This window comes from Meles meles, chromosome 1 (genome assembly GCF_922984935.1).
Source record: "Meles meles chromosome 1, mMelMel3.1 paternal haplotype, whole genome shotgun sequence".
Lineage (NCBI taxonomy): Eukaryota > Metazoa > Chordata > Mammalia > Carnivora > Mustelidae > Meles > Meles meles.
Window position 1 is genome coordinate 138,285,135 of NC_060066.1, and position 15,678 is coordinate 138,300,812.

Below are 15,678 nucleotides of genomic sequence, written 5' to 3' on the forward strand. Positions count from 1 at the left end.
TTTCAATATAACCTTTGCATACAGAATCAGCAGAGAATTTTATGTAGCCTAATAGTCAAAAAAGCCAAGTATTATTTGTTAGCGGTCCTAAATATTTTAAGGCAGAGAGGCATTTGTTTTAAAAGTTAAAAACTCAACAGGGGCTGTTTTCGTTACACTTTTATATTTTTTTCATTTTTAAACAAGAAGGGGCTATCTCTTTTAGATCTCCACTGCTTACAAAGGGTCTATAATACATAGCAGACAATTATTTATAAAATGAATAACATCTGGGAATTTATTCAATTTTTAGGGATCCAAATTATAATTCCCTGAAAATTATACCATTTAGAAAATGAACGTATAGCTATTAAAAATGTATGTGAAAACTGTTTAATCATTTTAGAGCAGTCAAAATACAATATAAGATTGGTATCTTGGTGTTTGAAATCAATCATTTTACCATATGCATTTTAATCTTTTATATCATTCATTTTAAGTTGATGATTAAATAAGTTTTAATCAAAGTTGTTTTCAAACATTGTCATAATGTCACTTTGAAGAGTCATATCAATGGTACCAGCCATCTGTAGAGAGAAGGAAGAAAATTCATTATTACTTTACAAAAACTTATGCCTTTGTTAGAACTATATAAAAATGATTACACAACATTTAGAACAGATTATACAACATGAAGACTATTTAACATAATGAGTTTATGTAATTTTCTATTTCTGTTCAAATACTGACTTTTGTTAAACTCTTGTTCATGTGATAAATAAAACTTACAGGAACACTAAGAACAAGTTTAACTTCTCCATATAAGAGATAAAACTCTTGGGGCACCTGGGTGGCTCAGTGGGTTAAAGCCTCTGCCTTCGGCTCAGGTCATGATCTCAGGTCCTAGGATCGAGCCTCACATCAGGCTCTCTGCTCAGCAGGGAGCCTGCTTCCTTCTCTCTCTCTACCTGCCTCTCTGCCTACTTGTGATCTCTGTTTGTCAAATAAATTTTTTAAAAAATTAAAAAAAAAACAAGAGACAAAACTCTCAGTGTTGACAGAATATTAACAAGGACATGAACTGAGATTATATTGCTTCATTTATCTCTAAAACCAACACGGTGCTAGACACATAAAATTATTTTCTGAATGGACCAGTATCTCTATTTGAGAAAACTATAATATGTAACATTAAACTACAGGCTTTCCTGGATTCTGCCACTTACTGTGTAACCTAGAGCAAATTATTTAACCAAGTTTATTTTATATATAGATATTTAATGAAAATCAAACCAAAATGCATGTATAACACTCAGTACAATGGTGTTCATTAAATGCTAAAAAGCCATTAAAAATAAGCTAAAGTAAACAAAAGTCTAAGACAAAGGAAATAGGGGTGCCTGGGTGGCTCAGTTGGTTAAGCATCTGCCTTTGGCTCAGGTCATGATCTCAGGGTCCTGGGACTGAGCCCCATGTCGGGCACCCTGATCAGTGAGGTGTCTGCTTCTCCTTTTCTGCCCTTCTTGCTCCCCTGCTCGCTCTCTCTTATTCTCTCAGATAAATAAATAAAATCTAAAATAAATAAGACAAAAGGAAATAAATGTTTCTTATATTCTCAAGTCTTCTCTCAAAGGTTCATGTGATGGCATCCAAAATGACACCAACTATAAAATTTTTAAAAATGTTTTTTGGGGCACCTGAGTGGTGCACAGTTGGTTAAGCATCTGACTCTTGGTTTAGCCTCAGATCATGATCTCAGGATTATGAGACTGAGCCCTGCTTTGGGTTCCATGCTGAGTGTGGAGTTGTGGCTTGGAATTCTCTTTCCATCTCCCTCTCTCTGCCCACTCCCTCCCCCAATTAAGCAAGTAAGTTTTTTAAAAAAATGTTTGTTTCTTGGGGCACCTGGGTGGCTCAGTCAGTTAAGCCTCTATTTTTGGCTCAGGTCATGATCTCAGGGTCTTAGGATCCAGCCCTGTATCAGGCGCTCTGACAGCAGAGAGTCTGCCTCTCCCTCTCTGATCTCTCTTGCTCTCCCTCTCTCTCAAATAAATAAATAAAAGCTCTAAAAATTAAAGTGTTCTGTGTTTTTTTTTTTTTAAATCAGTAAATAGTAACAGCCTAGAGTGTAGGTAAATGTGTCAGTCTGCAACTAACTGGTTGACTTCCTGGATGAGAAGTATTCCCATTGGCTATGTGGGAGATGATTTGAAATTATGGCTTATATACCAAAGGGATATTAAAAAGTTACATGTGACTCTTATAAACTGTAAATGTTGCTTTTAAAATGTCAGAGAAACAAAAGGATAAACTATTAAGTCATAACACAGGCTACTTTCCTAATGCCAACTAATGCCTAGGATGCCTAATGCCTAGGATGCCACATGTCTGTCCCAGAGAGTTCCCCAAAGTTCTATTTTAACTCTCCAATATGAGAGTTGGATACATTGTCCTCATCTAAATATCATGTGATATTCCTGTTAAGTATCCAGACATACTGCAAAATTATAAAAATATGTAATGAAACTTGTTTTTACTTTTTTTTTTTTTAAAGATTTTATTTATTTATTTGACAGAGAGAGATCACAAGTAGGCAGAGAGGCAGGCAGAGAGAGAGAGGGAAGCAGGCTCCCTGCTGAGCAGAGAGCCCGATGCGGGACTCAATCTCAGGACCCTGAGATCATGACCTGAGCTGAAGGCAGCGGCTTAACCCACTGAGCCATCCAGGCGCCCGAAACTTGTTTTTACTTTAAAAGTACTTTATTTCAGGGGCACCTGGCACCCAGCACCCAACAAGTTAAAACTCAACATCTGGCATCAATGATTACCATATAAAGAAGCAGGAAAACATTTCCATAAAGAGACCAAACAATCAACTGAAACCAACCTGGAGCTGACACTCAGAATTATCAGAGAAGCCACTAAAATAGGTTATGATAATTGTATTTAGTTTGTTCAAAAGCTTAATAAAAATACAAAAAATATTTTTAAAAGACTCAAATTCAACTTTCAGAAATGACAGTTACAAGGTCTCTGATGAAAAATACACCGGATAGAATTAACAGCAGACAGACATTCAAGATTAGTGAACTGAAGCAAAATGAAATGTAGAAGAAAATTGTTTTATTGTTTTATTTAGTTATTTGAGAGAGAAAGCAAGCACGAGTGATAAGAGGAAGGGGGAGAAGGAGAGAGAGAATTCCAAGCAGACTCCTTGCCCATTGCAGAGCCCAACACGGGGCTTAATCCTACAATCCGTGAGATCATGACCTGAGCCGAAATCATGAGCTGGACACCTAACTGACTGAGTCACCCAGGCACCCCGAAGGAAAAGAAAAAAACTGGTTTAAAGTAAAAGAGCATCAGTGTGGGACAACTTCAAGTGGCCTAGTAAGTGCTCAAAGGAGGAAAAGAGGAAAAAGAAAAAAATATGAAGAAATAATGGCCAAAATTTTCCAAGCTTGATGGACACTATAAACACACATTTCTAATAAGCCCAACAAAGTATAAAAGCAATAGAAAAAAACCCCAGTGGTGAATAAAACTGTTAAAAGCAGCCAGAGGAAAGCATGTTATACAAAGATACCAAATTTCTCACTGGAAACAAACAAGGAAGAAGCTAGTGAAGGAACATCTGTAAAGTACTGAAAGAAAAAACATTAACAATCTAGAATTCTATATCCAGCAAAAAAATTTTTAAAAAATAAAGGCAAGTTTAAAACACAAAAGCCTACACACGAGTGTTTATAGCAATTCATTGTAATTGCTGTAAGCTATAAGCTATAAGCAACCAAGATGTCTATCAATAGGTGAATGGATAAACAGTCATACAGCCACATACTGGGAGTATTTATTCAGCCCAAAAGAAATGAGCTATCAAACTACAAAAAGACACAGAAGATCTTAAATGTATATTACTAAAGTGAAAGAAACCAGTATGAAACAGCTCTACATTATATGATTCCAACTATATGACATTCTGGAAAAGGCAAAACTATGGAGATAATAAACAGATGAGTGGTTGGAAGGGATGAGTAGGAGATACACAGGGGACTTTTTAAAAAGGGTAATTATTCTGATGGTACTGTAATGACTGATCTATGTCATTACAATTTGTCAACCCCATAAAAAGCACAACACAAAGAGTGAACCCTAAAGGAAGCTATGGATTTTTCTTGATAGAAACTAAGATTGACAGTGATGTGTCAATGTAGTACAATACTGGTTCACGGATCGTGGGATGCTGATAGTGTGGAAGGTTATATGTTGATAGGTAGGGGGCAGGGGAGGAATATGTGGGAACTGTATTTTGGGCTCAATTTTGCTTTGAATCTAAAATGTTCTAAAAGATAAAGTTTATTACTGATATAAAAGGGCCAAATAGAGGTATTTTCAGATATACAAAACTTGAAAGAATTTCTCATCCACTGACCCACACTACTAGAAATATTAAGTCCTTTAGGAGAAAGTTAAATTAATACAGTTTGGATATCTGGATCTAAATGAATGAAGAGCACTGGAAGTGATTAACTACATAGGTAAATCTACAATTTTAATTTATTTAAAACTTCTTTAAAAAGATTTTATTTATTGGGGCAGGGGTGAGAGCACAGTAGCGGGGAAGGGCAGAGGAAGAGAGAGAAGCAGACTCCCCACTGAGCAGGGTGCCTAATGCAGGGCTCAAACCCAAGACCCTGCGATCATGACCTGAAGGCAGATGCTTAACCAACTGAGCCACCCAGGCATCCCTAAAATTTTTAAAAAGATAATATGACGTGACTATCTGCTTTTTGAGTGTTGAGTTTGAGGAGTTCTTTATAGATCTTGGATATCAGCCCTTTGTCTGTACTGTCATTTACGAGTATCTTCTCCCATTCCACAGTTTGCTTCTTTGTTTTATTGACTGTTTCCTTTGCTGTGCAAAAGCTTTTGACCTTGATGAAGTCCCAAGAGTTCATTTTCGCTTTTGTTTCCCTTGCCTTTGGAGACATGTCTTGAAAGAAGTTGCTGTGGCCGATGTTGTAGAGGTTACTGCCAATGTTCTCCTCTAGGATTTTGATAGATTCCTGCCTCACCTTGAGGTGTTTTATCCATTTCAAGTTTATCTTTGTGTATGGTGTAAGAACATGGTCAAGCTTCATTCTTCTACATACAGCTGTCCAATTTTCCCAGAACCATTTATGGAAGAGACTGTCTTTTTACCACTCTATATTTTTTTCTGCTTTGTCAAACATTATTTGACCATAGAGTTGTGGGTCCATATCTGGGCTCTCTACTCTGTTCCACTGGTCTATGTTTTTGTGCCAGTACAATGTTGTCTTGGTGATCACAGCTTTGTAGTAAAGCTTGAAATCAGGCAATGTGATGCCCCCAGTTTTGTTTTTCTTTTTTAACATTTCCTTAGCATGAACATGAACAGACATTTCTCCAAAGAAGACATACAAATGGCTAACAGACACATGAAAAAATGTTCATCATCACTAGCCCAGGGAGATTCAAATCAAAACCACATTGAGATACCACCTTACACCAGTTAGAATGGCCAAAATCCACAAGACAGTTAACAAGTGTAGGAGAGGATGTGGAGACAAGGGAACCCTCTTACAACTGTTGGTGGGAATGCAAGTTGGTTCAGCCACTTTGGAAAACAGTGTGGAGATTCCTTAAGAAATTAAAAATAGAGCTACCCTATAACCCTGCAATTGCCCTACTGGGTATTTACCCCAAATATATAGAGGTAGTGAGAAGAAGAGCCATCTGTACCCCAATGTTCATAGCAGTAATGGCCACGGTTGCCAAACTGTGGAAAGAGCCAAGATGCCCTTCAACAGACGAGTGGATAAAGAAGATGTGGATACTATGGAGTATTATGCCTCCATCAGAAAGGATGAATGTCCAATTTCTGTATAAACATTGATGGGACTGAAGGAGTTTATGCTGACTGAAATAAGTCAAGCAGAAAAGGTCAATTATCATATGGTTTTCACATACTTTTGGAGCATAAGGAATAATGTGGAGGACATTGGGAGAAGGAGAGGAGAAGTGAGTTGGGGGAAATCGGAGGGGGAGATGAACCACAAGAAACTGTGGACTCTGAGAAACAAACTGAGGGTTTTTGAGGGGAGGGGAATGGGTGGTTGGGTGGGCCTGGTGGTGGGTATTAAGGAGGGCACGTATTACATGGAGCACTGGGTGTGATGCACAAACAATGAATCTTGGAACACTGAAAAAATAAAGTTAAAAAAAAGATAATTTGACTACTTAAATGTTAGCATATAATCTGGGAGAGGAGAAATGGAAGTACATCGCTGTAAGGTTATTCTACCAAATGCGAAGTGGTATAGCATTACTCATAGGAACACCGTGTTAAGCTAAAGTATATACTAAAAACTCTAGAGCAACCATCAAATAACAGAGTGTTACTGATAATAAGCCAAGGAAGCAAATAACACAGAACCATAAAAACATGATTAGAAGAATGTAGGAGAAAAGAGCTAACAAGAACAGACAAACAAGAAATAACAAGACATTGCACTCAAACTTAACCTTATCATTAATCATATTGAATATGGTCTAGCTAAACACTTGTATAAAAGGCAGAGGTTGGATTTAAAAAAAAAAAAAAGCAAGACCTCACTACATGTTGCCTACATGAAATTCACTTTTTAAAAAAAAAGATTTTATTTATTCATTTGACAGATGGAGATCACAAGTAGGCAGAGAAGCGCGCAGAGAGAGAGAGGAAGAAGCAGGCTCCCCCCTGAGCAGAGAGCCCGACGTGGGCCTCGATCCTAGAACCCTGGGATCATGACCTGAGCCAAAGGCAGAGGCTTTAACCCACTGAGCCACGCAGGCACCCCTGAAATTCACTTTAAATATTAAAATACAGGGGTGCCTGGGTGGCTCAGTGGGTTAAGCCTCTACCTTCAGCTCAGGTCATGATCTCAGGATCCTGGGATTGAGCCTGCATCGGGTTCTCTGCTCAGTGGGGAGCCTGCATCTCCCTCTCTCTCTGCCTGCCTCTCTGCCTACTTGTGGTCTCTCTCTCTGTCAAATAAATAAATCTTTAAAAATATATACATATTACAACACAGGTTAAAAGTAAAAGGACAAAAACATTTTTTTACACCATACTAACGTAACTCATACAAAAGGTGAAGTGGGTATGTTTCCAAGTAAATTTCTGAGTAAATAGAATCATCAAGAATCAAGATCATTTTGTAATGAAAAGGGGATTAATTAATCAAGAGGACGTAAAAATCCTAAATGTTCAGGTATCTAACAACACAGCTTCAAAATACATGAAATAAAACAGAGTTACAAGGATAAAAAGACAATTCTACAACTACTTAATCATAGATGGCAATGCCCCCTTTCAGTACTTGATAGAATAAGCTGGCAGAACATCAGCAAGAATATAGGCAGGAGTCTTGAACAACACTATCAACCAACTTAGCCTGTTTAATATTTTACTCAACAGCAGAATTCACATTCTCCTCATGTGCACAGAGAAAATTCACCAAGGTAGACCATAATGTGGACTGTTAAAAAAGTCTTAATGAATTTAAGATGTTATATATTCTTGGACTACAGTGGAATTGAAATCACTAACAAAAATTACTAGCCAGAAAATTCCCAAATATTTGGAAACTATATACTTCTAAATAATTCATGGATGAAAGGAGGAATTAATTCTCGCTTTTCAACATTATTTTCTGTGTATTAAGACTCTTAAACATGTCAGTTTTTTTTTTTCCTTTCCAATTTTATTAAGGTATAACAGACTTAGGGGCACCTGGGTAGCTCAGTTGGTTGTGTCTGCCTTCGGCTCAGGTCATGACCCCAGGGTCCTGGGATCGAGCTCCACATTGGGCTCCCTGCTCAGCTGGAAGACTACTTCTTTCTCTGCCCCTCTCCCCAACTCGTGCTCTTTCTGTCTGAACTAAATAAATAAAATTTTAAAAAAGAGAGAGATATAACTGACTTACAATGCAAGTCAACTTCTTCATCTAGTGTTCAACTAGAACACTGACCTGGGATATATGGCATAACTTTTGGCCAATTTATCAACAGTTTATGGATTTTTCAAGAATTAATAACAGTAAGTGATAAAGCACTCTATCTCTATGCCAGGAATGTTCCTGTGTGTTTATTACTACATGTAAATTCATTCTGTCTTCACAACAGGTATTATTCCCACTTTACAGACAAGGAAATGGAGGCACAGAGAGGTTAAATAAATTGCCAAAGCCCACAAGTCTAGGAAATGGCAGAACTAGTAGTTGAACCTACATAGTCTAGTAGCTCCATGACCATACTCTATGATTACACTCTCTGACTATAAAATTTTTATTTTAGGCTCTTGATTTTAGAACTTGATCCTCACTAAAGATGTAAATTCACTGTCTATGAAAACCACTCCGAATTTGTCTTTGAATCTGTAGAAGATACTGCTCTGTTATCATTCCTTAATTAGATTTAGTAAACTAATATTTACTTACTGCTTCTCTCCTCCTCCGCTCTTGCTCTTTCTCCCTTGCTAAATTACGGTCTTTGAGGAGCCAGAGTTTGTATTTATCTTGAGCTTCTGAAGACTGCTGATGTTCTTTCTGTTCTTCTCTGAGGTACTGGTTTTGCGTCTTATTTGAAAAAGATTCTTGAGTGAAGTCAAGGTCCCTTAAAGAAAAAGTATAGCTCAAAGTAGGTTTTAAGTTCCTTAAAAGTTTTCATTACAAAAGATATATTAATTAAATTATAAATATAAAGCAGTGTTTTAGATATCCTTTTCATATGTTATGATGTCATTTTTAAGTTTGACTTTTGATGTCAAATTTTGCAAAGGCAATCTATATTAACAAAGAGAAAGTTATGGAAACTAACCAAGGTGTACTTCTATGTTCTTTCACACAGAATGGAAGTAAGATATTTCTGGAAAATAATATCATTATGATTTAGCTATATTAGTATCTTGTTATAAACAGCTTAATCACTTGATAATTTCCATCCTCCTCAAAGTAGATACTACTTGTCAGTTAAAAAAAATCAATAAAATTGTACTTTCTGCAATTATAATTTGCTTTGTGTCCTACCAAATAGATAAATCATGATCACTTGACAAAAAGAAATATATTTAAAATTACATGTCTACTGTAAGGGATGGAGACTGCTACACATAGTCAATGCAAGCAGACATGAACGAATATTTGAACAAATAAAAGGAAATAGATAAATGAAAAAAAAAAGACTATCTCTCAGCCTCCTTTAATACAGTAAATTCGAGACCTCTGATTTTCTTGAAATATTTTTGTTTCCTTTGTATTCTGTTCCAGATGTTTCCGTATTAGTTCCTGTGTTCGAGCTTTTACTTCTTTTTCTATTGCTGCTTTTCTAAACTGGTTGAAGAGCTCATCTGAGGATTTCAGTACACCGGATGTTTTGACTGGTTTGCCTAAACTCTTCCAAGAGTCTGCATTCTTGATCTTTATATCCTAAAACAAATATTTAATTTAGTTTGCTTCCTCAGATGTCAACCACATCATGGAAGGAAAACAGTATTCTTTGATATAGTAATAGATCAAATTAAGATTCCAAAGGCCTTCATGTAATTTTATCAAATTACGAAAAATACTGAAAATGTGTCAGATAAGCTAAACTCATTAATCTAAGATCAAATTAAAATAGCATGCTTACCAGTTATTTCAATTTAATGTACATACGCAGCTGACTGTTGAACAACATGGGGATTTGCGATGCTGACACTTACTTAGTCAAAAGTCCATGTATAACTTCTAACTCCCTGAAAAAACTACTAATAGCCTCCTATTGACTGGAGGCCTTAACCAATAACATCAGCAGTCAATTAACACATATTTTCTATATTGTAAGTATTAATATACTGTATTCTTACAATAAATTAAGCTAGAGAAGAGAAAATGTTACTGAGAAAATCGCAGTGAAGAGAAAATATATTTACAGTACTGTACTGTATTGGAAAAGCTAGCTTATTATAAGCGGACCCAACAGTTTAAATGACAATCTACAAGAAATATAAAACTAAGTAAACACTAAGTCGTCCTGTAAAAAAAAAGATATTTATGGTACCATACAAAAAATAAACCAAATATACAAATTATTAATAAGATGCAAAGAAAGATGATGCCTTAAGAGTGGCACGGTATTTGCTGGGAACTCTCTGACATACTTTTTCTTTCCTTTCTTAAAAAATTGACTGTGACCACTGTTCTTAAATGAGTTCTATCATGATCTAGATCCATGCAACCCAAGAGAAGTGTAGTTTAAAATTTTCCAAGTACAGGGGTGCCTGGGTGGCTTGGTTGGTTGAGTGTCCAGCTCTTGATTTCAGCTCAGGTCATCATCTGAGGATTGTGGGATTGAGTACTGAGCTGGGCTCCATGCTCAGCAGGGAGTCTGCTTGAGGGAGTCTCTCTCCCTGTGCCCCACACCCCCTGCTCATGTGTACACTGCTCTCTCTCTCTCAAGTAAATAGATAAAATCTAAAAAAAAATAAAATAAAATTAACAAAAAATAAAATTTTCCAGTACAGGGATTATATCTGGAAGAAGTAAGAGTAGGAGAATCCTAAACTCACCTTGCCCCATGGATACAAATAGATAACACATATATTGGTGTAAATAACCCAGAAAATGACCCAAGACTGGCAGAACAGACTCTACACAGCTAAATATAGAGAAGAGGCAGGGTAGGAAGGGCCAAGAGGTGGTGGGAAGCTAAAGAGACCCACTGCACTTTCTGTGGGACTATCTATGGGAGGGAGGGATACTGAGCATGGGCATGAGAATGAAACAGACACCTGACGCACCAGGAAGATGAACCACCATAATATTTGGCTTTCAAACCAGAGAAGCAGAATCTCCTAAGTTCTTACAACCAGCAGGTCTTTAACACGTGGAACATTAAAACTCAGAGGGTTCTGTGGGAGAACTGGGAGGGTAGAGTCTAAGTCCTTAAAGAGAGCACAACAAACAGCACTGTGGAGATCAGCAATAGAAGCACCAATATGAAAACCTCTGGGGTGTGTGCATATATATATAAAAGAGGAAGATTTGTTTACTTATCTTAGAGTATACAGTGGACATGAGTTGTAGGGGCAGAAATCAATGACAGACTTCTCCAGGAACAAAGGAGTTGTTCAGTACCATTTCCCTCCCCTCACCCCCAGCTTAGACACCTGGAACCAGCATGATCACAACACTCTCCACACAACTTGCTAACACCACTTGCTCTGCCCCCATGCTTCTGCAAACCTGGACCCTAAAACCCAGCTTGACTTGATCCCAGTCCAGTGAACTGAGGTGGCTCTTGCTGGCACCATGACCTACCCTACATTCTCCTGTGTACCTACATCCTCCAATATGCCCTTAAGACCATCCAAAGCGATGCCACAAGCCTGGCAGTGAGCAAGCAGCCCTGACAGAGACTAGTACCACTCCAAAGTGACCACTACTCTGGGGAGAGGGGAAGATAAACATACACAGCAGTCCAACTGCAGCCCCAGCCATGGGCTGGGGCCAGACATATCGTCTAGCTGCAGGACCCAACCACCAATGAAAGCTCATCAGGACAAAACACAGGGAAGCACTCAGCAGTTCTATGCTAATGCCTCTGTGGCAAATGCCTGGTCTGACTCAACTTAAACCCAAAGCAACTGAAGACTGGCTCAATAACAAAACTGGAACCAAATCTTGCCTACAACAGGCAATGAGCCATTGCACATAAGTAGGCTGAAGGCAAAAGTGGCTTAGCCATAACAGTAGGGCACACGTGACATACACAGAAGACATGACTGAAGTGCCAGGTTCTGTTAAACGGGACACTGCACTACAGGAAGGGTACTACATGACCTCTTTTTCGAAAGCCCATTACTTTCTTTTTTTTTTTTTAAATTTATTTTTATTTGTTTATTTACAGCATAACAGTGTTCATTGTTTTGGCATCACACCCAGTGCTCCATGCAGTATGTGCCCTCCCTATTACCCACCACCTGGTTCCTCAACCTCCCAACCCCCCCACCCCCCCGCCGCCCCTTCAAAACCCTCTGGTTGTTTTTCAGAGTCCATAGTCTCTCATGGTTCATCTCCCCTTCCAGTTTCCCTCAACTCCCTCTCCTCTCCATCTCCCCATGTCCTCCATGTTATTTGTTATGCTCCACAAATAAGTGAGACCATATGATACTTGACTCTCTCTGCTTGACTTATTTCGCTCAGCATAATTTCTTCCAGTCCCGTCCATGTTGCTACAAAAGTTGGGTATTCGTCCTTTCTGATGGAGGCATAATACTCCATTGTGTATATGGACCACATCTTCCTTATCCATTCATCCGTTGAAGGGCATCTTGGTTCTTTCCACAGTTTGGCGACCGTAGCCATTGCTGCAATAAACATTGGGGTACAGATGGCCCTTCTTTTCACTACATCTGTATCTTTGGGGTAAATACCCAGCAGTGCAATTGCAGGGTCATAGGGAAGCTCTATTTTTAATTTCTTCAGGAATCTCCACACTGTTCTCCAAAGTGGCTGCAGTAACTTGCATTCCCACCAACAGTGTAAGAGGGTTCCCCTTTCTCCACATCCTCTCCAACACACGTTGTTTCCTGTCTTGCTAATTTTGGCCATTCTAACTGGTGTTAGGTGGTATCTCAATGTGGTTTTAATTTGAATCTCCCTGATGGCTAGTGATGATGAACATTTTTTCATGTGTCTGATAGCCATTTGTATGTCTTCGTTGGAGAAGTGTCTGTTCATATCTTCGGCCCATTTTTCGATATGATTATCTGTTTTGTGTGTGTTGAGTTTGAGAAGTTCTTTATAGATCCTGGATATCAACCCTTTGTCTGTACTGTCATTTGCAAATATCTTCTCCCATTCCGTGGGTTGCCTCTTTGTTCTGTTGACTGTTTCCTTTGCTGTGCAGAAGCTTTTGATCTTGATGAAGTCCCAAAAGTTCATTTTTGCTTTTGTTTCCTTGGCCTTTGGAGACATATCTTGAAAAAAGTTGCTGTGGCTGATATCGAAGAGGTTACGGCCTATGTTCTCCTCTAGGATTCTGATAGATTCCTGTCTCACGTTGAGGTCTTTTATTCATTTCGAGTTTATCTTTGTGTACGGTGTAAGAGAATGGTCGAGTTTCATTCTTCTACATATCGCTGTCCAGTTTTCCCAGCACCATTTATTGAAGAGACTGTCTTTTTTCCATTGAATATTTTTCCCTGTTTTGTCGAAGATTATTTGACCATAGAGTTGAGGGTCCATATCTGGGCTCTCCACTCTGTTCCACTGGGTCTATGTGTCTGTTTTTATGCCAGTACCACGCTGTCTTGGTAATCACAGCTTTGTAGTAAAGCTTGAAATCCGGTAACGTGATGCCGCCAGTTTTGTTTTTGTTTTTCAACATTTCCTTAGCAATTCGGGGTCTCTTCTGGCTCCATACAAATTTTAGGATTATTTGCTCCAGCTCTTTGAAAAATATCGGTGGAATTTTGATCGGAATGGCATTAAAAGTATAGATTGCTCTAGGCAGTATAGACATTTTAACAATGTTTATTCTTCCAATCCAAGAGCATGGAACAGTCTTCCATCTTTTTGTGTCTTCTTCAATTTCTTTCATGAGTGTTCTGTAGTTCCTCAAGTATAGGTCCTTTACTTCTTTGGTTAGGTTTATGCCCAGGTATCTTATGGTTCTTGGTGCTATAGTAAATGGAATCGATTCTCTAATTTCCCTTTCTGTATTTTCATTGTTGGTGTATAAGAAAGCCACTGATTTCTGTAGATTGACTTTGTATCCTGCCACGTTACTGAATTGCTGTATGAGTTCTAGTAGTTTGGGGGTGGAGTCTTTGGGAATTCTACCAAACTTTCAAAGAAGAAATAACACCAATTCTCCTGAAGCTGTTCCAAAAAATTGAAGCAGAAGGAAAACTTCCAGACTCTTTTTATGAAGCCAGCATTACCCTGACCCCCAAACCAGGCAAAGACCCTACCAAAAAGGAGAATTTCAGACCAATATCACTGATGAATACGGATGCAAAGATTCTCAACAAGATCCTAGCAAACAGGATCCAGCAGCACATTAAAAAGATTATCCACCATGACCAGGTGGGATTCATCCCTGGGTTGCAAGGTTGGTTCAACATTCGCAAATCAATCAGTGTGATAGAACACATCAATAAGAGAAGAGAGAAGAACCACATGGTCCTCTCAATTGATGCAGAAAAAGCATTTGACAAAATCCAGCATCCGTTCCTGATGAAAACGCTTCAAAGTATAGGGATAGAGGGAACATTCCTGAACTTCATAAAATCTATCTATGAAAGACCCACAGCAAATATCATCCTCAATGGGAAAAAGCTTGCAGCCTTCCCGTTGAGATCAGGAACACGACAAGGATGCCCACTCTCACCACTCTTGTTCAACATAGTATTAGAAGTTCTAGCAACAGCAATCAGACAACAAAGAGAAATCAAAGGTATCCAAATTGGCAAGGAAGAAGTCAAACTCTCTCTCTTCGCAGATGACATGATTCTTTATATGGAAAGCCCATTACTTTCAAGTGTAGATGTAGCTGACTTTTTAACACAAAGAAACAGACACAGAGAATTAGACAAAATGAGAAGAGGAGTATGTCCCAAATGAAAGAACAGGACAAAGTCATAGCCAGAGACCTAAAATAAAAACAGATAAGTAGTATGACTAGAAGAGAATTTTAAGTGTTGGTCATAAAGATACTCACTGGACTTCAGACAGGAGTGAAAGACCTCAGTGAAACCATTAAAAAAGAGATGGAACACACACACACACACACACACACACACACACACACACACACACAGGAACAAACCAGAGAATAGGAATTCAGTAAGTGAAATTAAAAATAACCACATGGAATAAATAGTAGGCTACGGGAAGCACAAGAACAGATCAGCAACCTGGAGGGTACAGTAATGGAAAACAATCAAGCTGAAAAGGAGAGAAACTAGTAATAGTAGTAGTAGTAGTAGTAGTAATAAAAGATGAAACAAGACTTAAGGAACTCAGCAACACCATCAAGCATAGTAACATTCACATTATAGGAATCCCAGAAAGAAGAGAGACAGAAAAGGGGAGAGAAAATTTATTTGAAGAAATAATAACTGTAAACTTCCCAAATCTGGGAAAGGAACCAGAAATCCAGATCCAGGAGGCATAGAGAAGTCTGAGTAAAATCGATCCAAGGAGGTCCACACCAAGACACATAGTAATTATTTTATTTTTGAGACGATTTTATATATTAATTATTTATTTATTTGTCAGAGACTGAGAGAGTGTGACAGAATGAGAGAGAGAACACAAGCAGGGGGAGTGGGAGAGGGAGAAGCAGGCTTCCCATGGAGCAGGGAGCCTGACACCAGGCTTGATCCCAGGACCCTGGGATCATGACCTGAGCTGAAGGCAGATGCTTAACGACTGAGCCTTTCAGGCACCCCGACACATAGTCATTAAAATTGCAAACTATAGTTTTAAAAGCTTCAGAAGAAAAGAAAACATTTAAGGGAAAGCCCCATAAGGCTATCAGCTAATTTTTCTGCAGAAACTGTACAGTCAAGGAAAAAGTGGCATGATATATTCAACATGCTAAAAGAAAAAAAGAATCTGTAATCAAGAATATTCTATCAAGAAAGCCTAT

At 38.3% G+C, this 15,678-nt stretch overlaps 1 protein-coding gene across 1 annotated transcript in view; it reads right to left on the reverse strand.

Annotated features, from left to right (window-relative positions):
- Positions 1-497: 497 nt before the first annotated feature.
- Positions 498-15,678, reverse strand: part of BRDT (bromodomain testis associated) — a 75,964-nt gene continuing 60,783 nt past the window's right edge. Inside the window, exons 15-17 of the mRNA XM_046018662.1 lie at positions 9,262-9,467; positions 8,481-8,655; positions 498-566 (exon numbers count right to left, since the gene is read on the reverse strand). Of these exons, the coding sequence (XP_045874618.1) occupies positions 498-566; positions 8,481-8,655; positions 9,262-9,467 (450 nt within the window). The remainder of the gene's footprint in view (positions 567-8,480; positions 8,656-9,261; positions 9,468-15,678) is intronic.